Source organism: Lissotriton helveticus, chromosome 1_1, assembly GCF_964261635.1.
Source record: "Lissotriton helveticus chromosome 1_1, aLisHel1.1, whole genome shotgun sequence".
Lineage (NCBI taxonomy): Eukaryota > Metazoa > Chordata > Amphibia > Caudata > Salamandridae > Lissotriton > Lissotriton helveticus.
The window spans coordinates 259679709-259692565 of record NC_136057.1 but is presented as its reverse complement, the minus strand read 5'-3'; the positions used below and the strand labels follow the sequence as shown (position 1 = coordinate 259692565).

Below are 12857 nucleotides of genomic sequence, written 5' to 3'. Positions count from 1 at the left end.
CCTTACTGTCCCGTAATTTAAGCGATAGAGGATACCCCACCAGGGAGATCTATAGGGCACGTAAACGGGCACAAAACAACGATAGGGGGGCCCTCCTTGAATACAATACTCCTACTTCACAGGAGACAGATCTCATAACCTGTGTCACCACTTTTTCGCCAGCTTCGAACGAAATCAAAAAGATTATCAGACGGCACTGGCTGATTCTGAACACTGGTGATCTCAATCTTGCAACACCCAGATTTGCTTTCAAGAGGTCAAGGAATTTTAAGGATATTCTGGTTCAGACAAGGCCCAAAAAGGTTGAATCGCACAGACAAACTACTCTTTGGCAATTACCACCTGTACGGGGACACTATCCATGTGGCTCTTGCAGTGCGTGCCCCTTTACCCACATACACAAAACTATCCTCCTGACAGACACCTTCCTGTGGGAACTACGGAGCCACTCAAATTGCAATACCTTCAACTGCATCTACTTGCTGAGATGCCCATGCGGTCTGCAATATGTGGGCATGACCTCCCGCCCCATCAAAATCCGTATCTCGGAACACAGAAGCAACTTCCGTTGCAAAAAACTAACACGAAGATGTGCAGAATCACACTGCTGACTCACTGACATGGCTAATTTTTGAGACCTAGGAAATCAAAAAGGGGGGAGTGAAGAGGTGGTGCCGATGGGCACCGAGGTGGGCACGTCCTCCTCTTATCAGGGATTTTAGTTAATCAAAAAGGGCCACCTCACATTGGGTGGGTGTATATCCGAATGTCATTGGAATACACCTTCTTTGTTAAAATACCCCTCACCCACCAAAAGGGCCCTTGGTGTCATGCTTCATCATCGGGGTCTTCCCGTCCCGCTGCGGGGCGGGGCAGTGCTGCGACAAGCGACTACGCTGGAGCACCTTTAGGTGGAGGTGCTATGTTTTGGGAGTGAGTGTCAGTGGGGTCAGGAGTGATATAAAGTGTGAGTCGTTAAAAAATACCTGGCCTAGTGGAAAAAGGAATTTTTATTAAACACTGGCTGGTATTATTAAAAAGAAAAGTGAAGCGGAGAGATCTAAACATCTACCCCAAAGATGGTAAACTTGCAACATGCACTCACTTTAAACCAACAGCCAAGAACAGTTTGCTCCTTTACAGTAGTTTCCACCCACACCATCTACGTGAGAATCTTCCGTATGGACAGTTCCTCCGCCTACGGCGTAATTGTAGCAACATTAATGACTTTAAGACACAAGCAGCTGAATTGTTCGTAAAGGCCTCAAACGTGCCCGTAACAACAACAGGGAAGCCCTGTTGGAAGACACAGAGGCAAAAGAACCTGATCTACGCCCCATCTGCGTAACAACTTACAATACAAACTCCAACCAGATCACAAAGATCGTGAACAAACATTGGAGATTGTTATCCTGTGGCAAACTGAATTTTCCTAAACCTATGTTTTCACATAGAAGAGGAAAGAACTTGAAGGATCTTCTGGTCCATACCAGACCAAAAGGAACTGGAATAATTGAACCCTCCAGAGTCAAAGGGGTCAGTGGACACTACCCATGTGGTGCATGTGTATCTTGCCAATACACACAGAAGAGCAAAAGTATCACATTTTCCAACCAATCCACATGGGAACAACAAGCCTTTACTAATTGTAATAGCCGTAATGTGGTGTACCTGATCACATGTCCCTGCAACAAGGAATATGTGGGCATGACCAGCAGACCCGTGAAGATTCGAATGAGTGAACACCGCAGCAATGTACGCTGCAATAGGACAACAACAAAAATGTCTGCACACTTTGCCACCATAGGACACAATGTCCATGACCTGAAATGGACAGTCATCGAGGCTTTTTCCAATGACAAAGACCTTCTATCTAAAGAACAACGCTGGGTGTACCGTCTGGGAACACACCGCACAGGCCTTAATGACGACATTCCGTGGGCCCAACTGAATACCTAGGGGCATTTGGTGAATATACACTTAAAGCAACTGGTTCCTTTTTACAGTATAAATTCTTTCATGGTTCTTCTTCTCCGAGCCCTTAACTAATTTGAGCCTTAAATATATATAAAAAAACAGCATTATAGATTGGGCTCAGCAATCTACATTTACCATCTTAATATCTCAACTGCACTAATACCATTTTTCTAGCCATAATAAGACTGTATTTAGAGACATTTATGGTCCCCTAGCCCTACATACGCTTGCCTTCCTTAATACTGTAACCAGGGAAGATTTGCGCATGCGCGCGGGTTACAGTGTTAGTCCTACGCACTTGCGTGTAGAACGAGCAATCCGGCGCATGCGCCGTGTACGAGTAGAATGCACTGTTCCTTAGCGCGCAAGCGGGTGAATTTAAATCTACTGATAGTTTCACGAGTAGTGAGTTACTACGGATTTATGCTGATAGTAGATATCGTTCTAAGCCTTTCAGGATCCAGGCACTCGATCTAATAACCCACGATCGAGGACCGAGACTGTATCAAAAGGAGCGGTGTGTGGCCACCTACCACTCTAACATGGCCGCCTGCATTACTAGTCTTTGGGCTCCTGCTACTTCGGCGCGCTTTCCTGACTTAATTGGACAATCAATCAATTACTCTACTCTATATAAACGCGCCGCTCTTTGCCTCCCTCACATCCATGGAAGCCGCAGACGAAGGAGGAAGCACGAGTGTGCGAGGGGCTCAGTAAGTACGGCATAGCCGTTTGAACAGGACGAACCTTATGTCTCAGTTAGACCCTTGCCATCTGATACTTGGCAAACATCTGATAGGACAGAAACTCAATGCATTCCCTCTCTCTTCCCTCTGTAGTTGGGACCCCATTTTACCCTTCTGTCTTAAGCTGGCTCATGAGGCATTGACTCCTCCTATGATAAGTATGCATTTGAATACCTCTACTCCTGGCTATTAACATCCCCTATGTGCCACATTTCTGTGTGTGAGTGTATGTTTTCTCAGAATGTGCTTAAATCTCCTTCACTGTTTATGCATGATCCCAACATTCCAACTGGTATATATGTTTGTGTGTCTCTTCCTCCCTTACAGGTGACTTAGAGTTAAGCGCACTTTGGGATCGGCGCAATTATAATAAGTTTTTCTTATCTTGCAGGCATACTACATTATTAGTGTGAAAGCAAAAATGTGTCGTAATTATTAATTGTAGTTACACACATAGTTAATCGTATTTCACTTTTCTTGTATATACACTTTTTTCTACCTCTGTGGAGAAACACTAGTGAGTGACAGGGGGATCTTCCCCTAGATCCTGACGAAGAGGCCTCATGCCTCGAAACATGTTGACCCACATAGGAGAGAGAGCCCATTAATCTGCTCCATCTCTCCGCTTCACTTTTCTTTTTAATAATACCAGCCAGTGTTTAATAAAAATTCCTTTTTCCACTAGGCCAGGTATTTTTTAACGACTCACACTTTATATCACTCCTGACCCCACTGACACTCACTCCCAACACATAGCACCTCCACCTAAAGGTGCTCCAGCGTAGTCGCTTGTCGCAGCACTGCCCCGCCCCGCAGCGGGACGGGAAGACCCCGATGATGAAGCATGACACCAAGGGCCCTTTTGGTGTGTGAGGGGTATTTTAACAAAGAAGGTGTATTCCAATGACATTCGGATATACACCCACCCAATGTGAGGTGGCCCTTTTTGATTAACTAATTTTTGAGACCCCCAGATGAATCAAAACACAATCTATTCCTGAAAGAACAGAGGTGGATATACCGTTTATCTACTGATAGCCGGGGACTCAATGAGAATATCCCATGGAGTGCTTTATGAACACATCACCTCCATTATGCCTTGGGCCCCTTTCCATTCTATACTTGGGTATTCTCTACTAGGACCAGATGCCATCCTGTAACCCACATTGTCACTGCAAACTTCAGGGCGTCCACTCTCTGCGGTGACCTTGGAAGACCAAGCTTGCCAATAACCAGCGAGCATTCTATTGCCCAAACCCCACAGTGATTGTAACCGTGATGTTGATGCTTTGAGCTGGCCATTTACTGTCTGCCATTTTATCATAACACTAGCCGGGTTACTTTCATCCCTTCCTCTACCTGTCATAGGCAAACTATCCTGCAATATTAGTTACACCCACAGGCAGACTGTTGCCCAGGTAGCTCTACTGGGCCTGACCGACCGCACAAACGTACATTTGATAAGAGGCCCGTCACTATAATAAGACCCACCCCCCTTTTATCCACCATTGGTCTGCTATTGAGTAATACCTAGAATATGGAGATTACTTAAGTTGTGTATTCACCCATTTTAATAAGGCCCGCCTCTCGTTTACCTCCATTGTTCTGCCAATGAACCACACCTAGAACATGGAGAGAACATATATTGTGTACTCACCCATTATCTCAGCGTAACCCCCGCTCCACTCCACCATGGCCGCTCCATTTACCGCCGATACCACATGACCCACAGGGACTTGCTGCTTCCTGTCCTGGAGGTTCAGGCCACGCCCTCCGTGTTACTGAACTAGGAGACACGCCACGAGCACACCACTATCCGGACCCGGTAGTGATGGGTAGGCACAACGGGCACTGAGTAAGGCAGCAGAAAGTAATTGAACCTTTTAATACTACCCCAGCGCCATGGTTCCCGTACTTGAAGGTCTGGTTTCTACATAGCGGTCCTTCAAGAATCAGGGTTACACGCTCCCTTTTGTAATCTCTTTTAGACCGTGAGGCTCAACCCGTAGTACCTCATACTGGCCTCCCAACCATGCGGCAAAGGTCTTTACAATACACCGCGCCGCGGTGCATGTACAATCGGGGCTACACGTCGATTTGACATTATGAGACGCAGCCCGTTTCATTCCATTTCAGGTTCTGACCAAGCGGCAAGTGCTTAATATTTTCTGTGACGGCTTACTACCTACCCCCCAACTCGCAAAGAGGCTGTAGTTAACCGCGAGGTGGGCTGTATTTCTTTATTTATTTAGCAGTCAACGTACTTCCAGCTGAACTGTTTTTGTTACCCATAGCATGAGCACGAGTACTTTACGAACAGAATTACTGGAGTTGGGCCTTATGTAGCAGGCAGTGCTATTCCAACTGAACGGTCTTATGTGCACACTACATGACCACGAGCACTTTGTGAGTAGAATAACTTGAGGGCACAGGATGTCCACACCCTTGACTGTGCAGCACCTTACCTGTGGGCTAACATGTACCGACCATCTTCATTTTCACTGCATTTAGACATCCTAACAATAATTGAGACCTAATACACGCTCCAATGATAACTTACTTTTATCTTATCTAGCATTGAGACTGGGGCATTCGCCATTCCACACTGCTGGCGAATCATTAATCCACTCTATATCGAGGCAATTGTTACATCAAATATTCTTATCCCTCCTTCCATAGCCCCTACCACTATGGTTTCCCCCTTGATGTCAGACCTACCGGGTACTGTTGACACCCTTATACCCTAACCCCTAGGTGAGTAACAGTACACTCAAAGCCATGGGTTTGTATTTTATTCCATTTGAATGCTGCTGTAAACAGTTGTTTTTAACCTCTTCTTTTAACCACGTACTAGTCACCAATTTCACTAGTATGTCACACTATCACATCAACACGGTGTGCTCACGGTCACTACAGGATCACTTGTTGTTACTTACCTGTGGTAATGATCTCCTTTGTCTCCCTTTAGGCAAGAGCAGTGTCAAACAGGTAGTACAACTTATGTACTGTATTTAAACTGATACTATTACAGGTCATGTTTTGTTGATAGTAGTTTTTTATTAGGTCCTGAAGAATCGCAGTCAATGCACTAAAAGCGAGAAACATGTTGACCACACCATTTGCACGTTAGTTCTGTTCCGTTCCCTGGAAACCTTAGTTCCAGCGACCACAGACTATTCTTGATTTTACTTGCGGCAGAGGACCACCAGAATAAAATTGTTTTCCGGTCCCTTGTGCCACATTTTATCCTCACCCACACTATCTACCCTGTCCTGGCCCCTCACCCACACTTCACCCATAGGCAGTTGGATTAAAGATCTCCGATAAAGAGCCCCTCTTTGAGGTGAGCCCGTTGGGCATTGCATCACCTGCCCAACGAGGAGCATTGCCAATGATTAAGCATGACACTCGCAAGGGTGTGTGAGGCCTTTATATCCAACTAATTTGATACCCAAGGGTGGTTCTCCATTGAGCACTATCCCTCCTACCTTAGTGACCGTTTCCTTTTCCTTCTTCTTTTCTTTAGGAACAGCTCAGTCAATTTGTTGTTCACGTACTTTGGGGCTCTGACTGTGGCAGGACCTTCCATTCTCCTTTCCTTGAATGGTAATCTTAGCCCTACTGGATCATAACTTGATCCATTTTTTTTCCCCTACTTGTTGTTTAATTTCTGTTCCAATGCTACTCCCATGGATTTCGGTGCATCCCCTGATCCTCACACATGCCTACAAAGCTCTCTGCATCGCATGACCAGCATATCTGAACCACCGCCTCTCTTTCCATGTTCCTGCCAGACACCTTCACTCTGCCCAGCTGGCCCTGGCAACCATCCTCCAGGTCAACCAGACAAGAACCAGAGAAAGATCCTTCTCCCACCTCACCACCAAGACTTGCAACATCCTGCCTTTCACCTCAGGCAATGCCCGTCGCTGACTCAATTTAGGAAGGATCTGAAGACTTGGCTCTTCGACTGAATGCCTGCGCCCAGAAGGATCAGCAGCCCCGGCACCTTGAGACCCTTACGGGTGAGTAGCCACGCTATATAGACTCAATTTATTGATTGATTGATTGAAAAGAACTTGCAAACATGGGGATGCGCACAAATTGTACACCTTCGCAGGAGATGCGTAATATCTCTATTTCTCCTTCTTTCTTCCAAGGAATATGTCTCCCAGGATTGTTTTTGTGCAAGGAGGTACTGTTTCCTGCACAAAGACTATCCTGCATGCAACACAGGCACCCATGCGCCATGGTGCAAGGGTGCCTGTCTTGGGACTAGGCTGCCAAAAGGGCACCAACACAAGTGAAAGAACAGGAAGGCACTGCATTCCCTTAAATACGTCTCATTCCTGTCCTTTCCCAGTCACGCAAAGGAGCGCAGAGCAGAAAGGTGACTTGCAGCTCTGCACTGCATGACTTCTTCATAAAAAGGGCCCATAGTACTTAATACCTAAATGCCATTGCACTTTGTATCATTGAATACTTCAGGTCCAAGTGCAATATACTCCTGTTACAGATAAGACAAGCAGATGTCTACACAAGCCCCACCATGAGCTTACACCCGTCACACTTACCCCTCAGGTCCCACTGATCAGTTGCATAAAGAGAAAATATAGAGCCCTCTACAGAATGTGATCTGCGGCCCCTCTGGTTTCCATACCTCACAGATATCCATAGGTTTTAGGCTGCAAGGGCCCCCTCTGAATTACAGGGGTCCCCATGCACCGCAGGGCCCTACAATATGCTACATCATTCAATCCCCACACCCCCACCCACAATGACACAGTGGAGACACTAGCAACATCAGACTCCATAGATCAATAGAAGAGATACTCAACCCAAGGGTGACGAAATGGGATGCACTCCCTTCCATTAGCGCCTCACAGTCTGATACCCTTATTACAGATATTAACTGCATAAATACTCTTGTACCTGAAAGACCCGAATATTTATTTTAACAAATCACTTGACAGAAAATAAACTGCATTTTAAAAGGTGTAACAAACCTCCCACAGCCAACAAAAGAAGTAGTAGGAAAAATGCCATCATGGTTTCTGAAAAGGAAAAATATAGGAAAGAAATTAGTTATTTGTTATGATTTTTCTGTGCAGCACAATAAAAACTTTACGCTTCCAAGGCAATGTCATATTCTGAACCATTCAGAAAGGCGCCCCGTTTTAAATTGGTTTGCATTATAAAGTAGTTTTGGGAAGGGCAAAGACAAGGACAGGAAACTAGAGTGAGGCCTTTTAGAGCCCTGTTCACTGTCTCTTTGTGCCTTTTCTTTCATGACCCCGAGAGCAGGAGTAGCTAATGCAGTGTCATGGATAGCTAAGGTCAAGGTAGGGCTACCATGTGCCACCCTGGGCTCAAAATGACGACCATGTTTCTCTGGGCGTTTAGAAAATAAAAAACATATTTTAAATGTCTGCCCTGCCTCAGCAAACGTTTGTGCATGGTCATTGTTTACCTGATCAGCAGAATCAGCCCTTAGGGAGGAAAAGGCTTTAACCTGTGATATTTGGAGGAGGAAAGGTTCAGATGACTTTTAGGGCTGAAGACAAATATGTGATTCTATAGGAAAGGCTCCTTTTAACCAGCTTGCAGCAAATGGTTGATAAAAGAAACAGCCCATTTTAGGCTTGGATCTGTCTGAAGAAAACTATAAGAAAGATGGCAGACAAAAAAATCAAGACATGAGAGGTTAGGAGAGTGACTGCAGCTATGCGCTGAACGAACATATGGTTCGAAAGAGCAATTGTCAGAGGGGGGAGAAGAGTAAGTATTGTAGCACGAAGTGGTGTTAGGGGCACAGGTGTTGTAACTTGAAGTGGTGGTCGAAGTGGAGGTAAGGTAGCATGAAGTGTTGATAGATGAGGAATGTGGCAGGTTAAAGTAGTGGTAGAAGAGGTAAGGTAGCTTGGCATGATGGTAGGAGAGGAGATGTGGTAGCTTGAAGAAGTGGTTGAAGGTGAGATAAGATAACTTGAAGTGGTGGTAGGAGAGGAAGTGTGGTAGCTCGAAGTGGTGGTAGAAGAAGTAAGTTAGCTGACAGTGATGGCAGGAGAGGAGATCTGGTTCTTGAAGTGGTGGTAGAAGAGGAGGAGTGCTGGCTTGAAGTTCGGGATTTGTAGGGATAGAATAGTTACAAGACAATGATGTTTGTACATGGCAGGCATGGCTGGAGAGTATGAGAATGGTATCTTAGGTGCCAGTCTGGCAAGTGGTATTTGAAAGAGTGATTTGATTTCTGATGAGATTGTATCTGCCGAAGGGCATCTGAGTCCTTGGTTTGTGGGTGCTGTCTGTCAGTTGAGGGATTAGAAACACCTCAACCCCTTTAATATCCTTGGTCCTCCTTGCGCATTACTGTGTAATTTGGGGGGGGGGAGACATATATATATTTTTTTTTAAAGCATTTGCCCACCAGCTCTGGCGCTGAAGGGGACGGTTGTTAGAAGGAAGTGCACTGACAAACTGTCATCGTTCACTGTGAGGGGAGACAGTGGCTGAAGAGGGCTAACCCAATATAAAGACATTACAGGGCAGGCTGTGCTGGTGCCACTTTGAAGTGACATATTAGGAATATGGATCATGCTCAATATATATTAAGTGAGGATAATCTCGCGGTCTTCTTACCATGTAGACCCAGACTCTCAGACTCAGACTGTCTGAGGAAAGGTTGCTGAGCCTTCAAAATAAGAAAAGAGCGAGTAATCAATACTAATCTATAATGGTCATGCACCAGAATGAAGATATGATAAACACCATTGGGTTCTTGTACTATGACGACCAACATTAACGCGACATGAGTAAGAATATAGAGGCGCCCTGAAAGACGTGGTCTATCAGATAGAGGAGCTGACTTTGGACCTGGAGAGCCAGGGCTGAATCCAGCCGTCGGAACAACATCCTCTGGTTTTTGGAAAATCTCCCAGTTGCCCCATTCCCTAAAAAGTCTTGGCCCGATTCACAGAATGAACTTAAGACTCAATCCTAAACTTACCACTATTTTAGTATTGACAGAATGCACTTACTACTTTTGGCGTTCACAGAATGAACTTACTACTTTTGGTATTCACAGAAGTTAGGATTTTGTCTTAAGTTTGTCTTAAGACACACTTAAGACAGACTTAAGACAGACTTAAGACAGACTTAAGACAAAATCCTAACTTCTGTGAATACCAAAAGTAGTAAGTTCATTCTGTGAATGCCAAAAGTAGTAAATGCATTCTGTGAATACCAAAATAGTAGTAAGTTTAGGATTGAGTCTTAAATTCATTCTGTGAATCGGGCCCTCTGTACCTAGTCGGATTGCCTTGTAAAACGCTCTTATTTCCTGGGGGCAAGAGTGCACTTTGCAAAACAGCAGAAACCAGCTTGGGTGCATTTGCATCCCTAATGAACAAGCTAGCCAGTGGAGCAGCCAGAGGCGAGCAGCTTGCGCCTGCATTAGATTAGCCTCCAGCAAAAAAGTAAACATTGGCAAAGTCACACTGAAATGCACTTCTTTCTAGGCGAATGAGTAATATGCACAGGCAATACCAGAGAGCAGCTCGAGGGCCCCAACTGTGCTCAGCCTGTACATCATGTTGTGTGCTGTGGGAGCTAAAAGAGAATGACCATTGAAGAGGCCAATGGCTGGAGAGAGCTGACAAAAAGCCCACATGTGTATGTATAATATATGATAGTTTTTCCTTAAATCCACAGCATAACAAAAGGCCAGACCCAACAATGAAACAAGGCTTGAGGGGTGGGAGTTAGGGGGGTACGGTGTGGGAATTGAATGACCATATAACGGCAGTGCATTTGAAACTGTACCTATGGGTGATGGGGCACTCAGTGAGTGCGAATACTAATGTGGCATCTTCGTAAAGGGCTCCCAGAAGCATTTACAATCTGTGCATATACACAACCGAGACAGCCCTTGAAATAGCTGCAAATCAACCCACCACGGTGGCAATCCCTGCGACCCTTCCACATGGAATGCGCACCAGCCATCAGGCTCTCACAGTGTCCACCACCTCTTGGAATGCAAGAACTTCTCATATTATGCACTTTATAATACTACTTTAAAAGTTGTTTCAAATAGAAAAGTTTTTAGGGCACAGAACGCCTTGTTTGAGTCATCATGGTAAACACGGACGATTTGCCAATCACACCACTTGAACAGTACAGTATTTCAACACACTTTGAGTGTTTGAAGAAAGGGCACACCTTTCAGGAAGTGAAGCTGTTGGATTTAGCTCCAGTCCAGAGGGAAAGGCGTTTTGTTTGGTTCCCCTGCTGATAAAGCAACAGAGAAGTCGTCAGTAAAACTAAACAAATTATATCTGTTGCAACCGTTTGGACACTTTATTTCACCCATCAGGATCATTTTTAAAGGGAATGGGTTCATATTGTATTGGCTAAAGGCATTATTGCTTATTAGAATATAGTGCTATATGCATCATGCCCATCTGACTGAAATGTCATTTCTCATATATTGGTTAGAGGTTGAAAAGTGAACATGTCAATGTACTGCAGTACAGCACACATATCCCCTACAACCCTCTTGATATGGCTAGTCTTGTTTTGCCTCACATCCCTTTTATTTCCACATGAAAGCATTCTGTGTAGTTAAAAAGAGTGTGGGTTGACGAGCAGCTGACCGCCATGATACAGCCACTGCAGGGGGCCATTGTGGCGTCTTGGAAGTCTTACTGCTCAGACATCCGGGAGTGTTGCTTGTGTATAAGGGGTCCCATTGGCAGTCCAGAAATATGGAGGTACATCCAGTCTGCAGATGTGTCTGGCTAGTGAGAAAGCACAGAGGGCCAGTAGTGCTAGTTGTTCCATCCTGTAGCGGCTGCAGTAAGGTGGTCTGCTACAGGCCTTCGGATCCTCGCTTTTGTAAGAGATGGTTCCAAACATTTGGAAGGCACTGACTTTCAGATAAAGTGGTTACAGCTATAAAAAAAGATTCAGAATGAGACCGTCTGTAGGGGACAAGTAAATTATCACTTAGAGGGGCTATGCAAGGAAATATGAACTAGGCGTAGCGGTGTCAACAGTGTTCCCTCATTCATTGTTGTCCAGTAGAGGATCTGTCATCCAGACATGATTAGGTCATCAGGGAAAAGGGGATATGAGCCAGAATAGCTCATTTGGGACATTCTAGAATATGGAGTATCTTAGAAGCTAATTGTATATGGTTTTGCAGTAATAAGCTATTCATGTTACTGCTTCAAGGATCCCAGCAATGTTCTGAGACTAGGCAAAATAACATAGATATATTTTACTTTATTTAGGGTATAAAAGAGACACAATCAGTGCACATCTGTTTTGTAGATTTAGCAGTAGGTCAGATTACAATTGACCATTAAAAAAAAAGATGTATGAATTAACTGGGTCCCATAGAGTGATTTCTGTCTTCGAACCATTGAGCTTCCAGCAGCTGTGATGCAACAAGTGCCATCATCTGTTGTGTAGATCTCTACAAGGTGTAATATCACACATCCACCCTCTGGTTCCAAATATGGGAGGGTGCCATTACAAACCTAGAATAACAGGAGGTGGCAATCCCTTTAAGCATCCAGTAAAGGCACACACCAGATAAAGATATTGAAGTCCAGGGTGGTTAGTAACTGATAGATCTGATCTTTGTCCATTGATATATAAAGAACCTGAGCAACATATTTTAATCTTATGCTTCGGGGTGCACCTTAACACTTCATGTAGTTAAGAAGTCGTTCTATCTTTCTGCTACAATTACTGCACATACAAGCGGAGGGTCTGAAAATATCTTATTTCTAGCATGATTCTTAGGACTTAAATTGTTTCAAAACTTTTTTTCATCTTTTACACAAAAAACATAGGTCCATATTTGTGGCCAAGCCAGGCAGCGCACAGAGTAATCTTGCTGTGCTGCCCGGTGTTATAGGGAAAGGGCAGAAATGCTCCAAATTTAAGGCGGTACAGCGCATTCCTGCCTTTTCCCCTGCATTGGTGCCCTTTTGGGTATCTTTGTGCCATGGTGCAAGGGTGTGAGAAGTTGGCCTGATATATGATACTCAATAGTTCTAGTGATCACCTTGTATCAGTCCAAACAACCCTTATGGTGATTCGTTGTAAGGCAACCTTATAGACCAGCTA

At 44.7% G+C, this 12857-nt stretch overlaps 1 protein-coding gene across 2 annotated transcripts in view; it reads right to left on the bottom strand.

The window, feature by feature from the left end:
• Nucleotides 1-12857, bottom strand: part of LOC144769196 (snaclec bitiscetin subunit alpha-like) — a 237873-nt gene that overhangs the window by 136676 nt on the left and 88340 nt on the right. For both annotated transcript variants that reach the window (XM_078653217.1, XM_078653225.1), the window contains exon 2: nt 7730-7777. In XM_078653217.1, the coding sequence (XP_078509343.1) occupies nt 7730-7772 (43 nt within the window). In that variant the 5' untranslated portion in view covers nt 7773-7777. The remainder of the gene's footprint in view (nt 1-7729; nt 7778-12857) is intronic.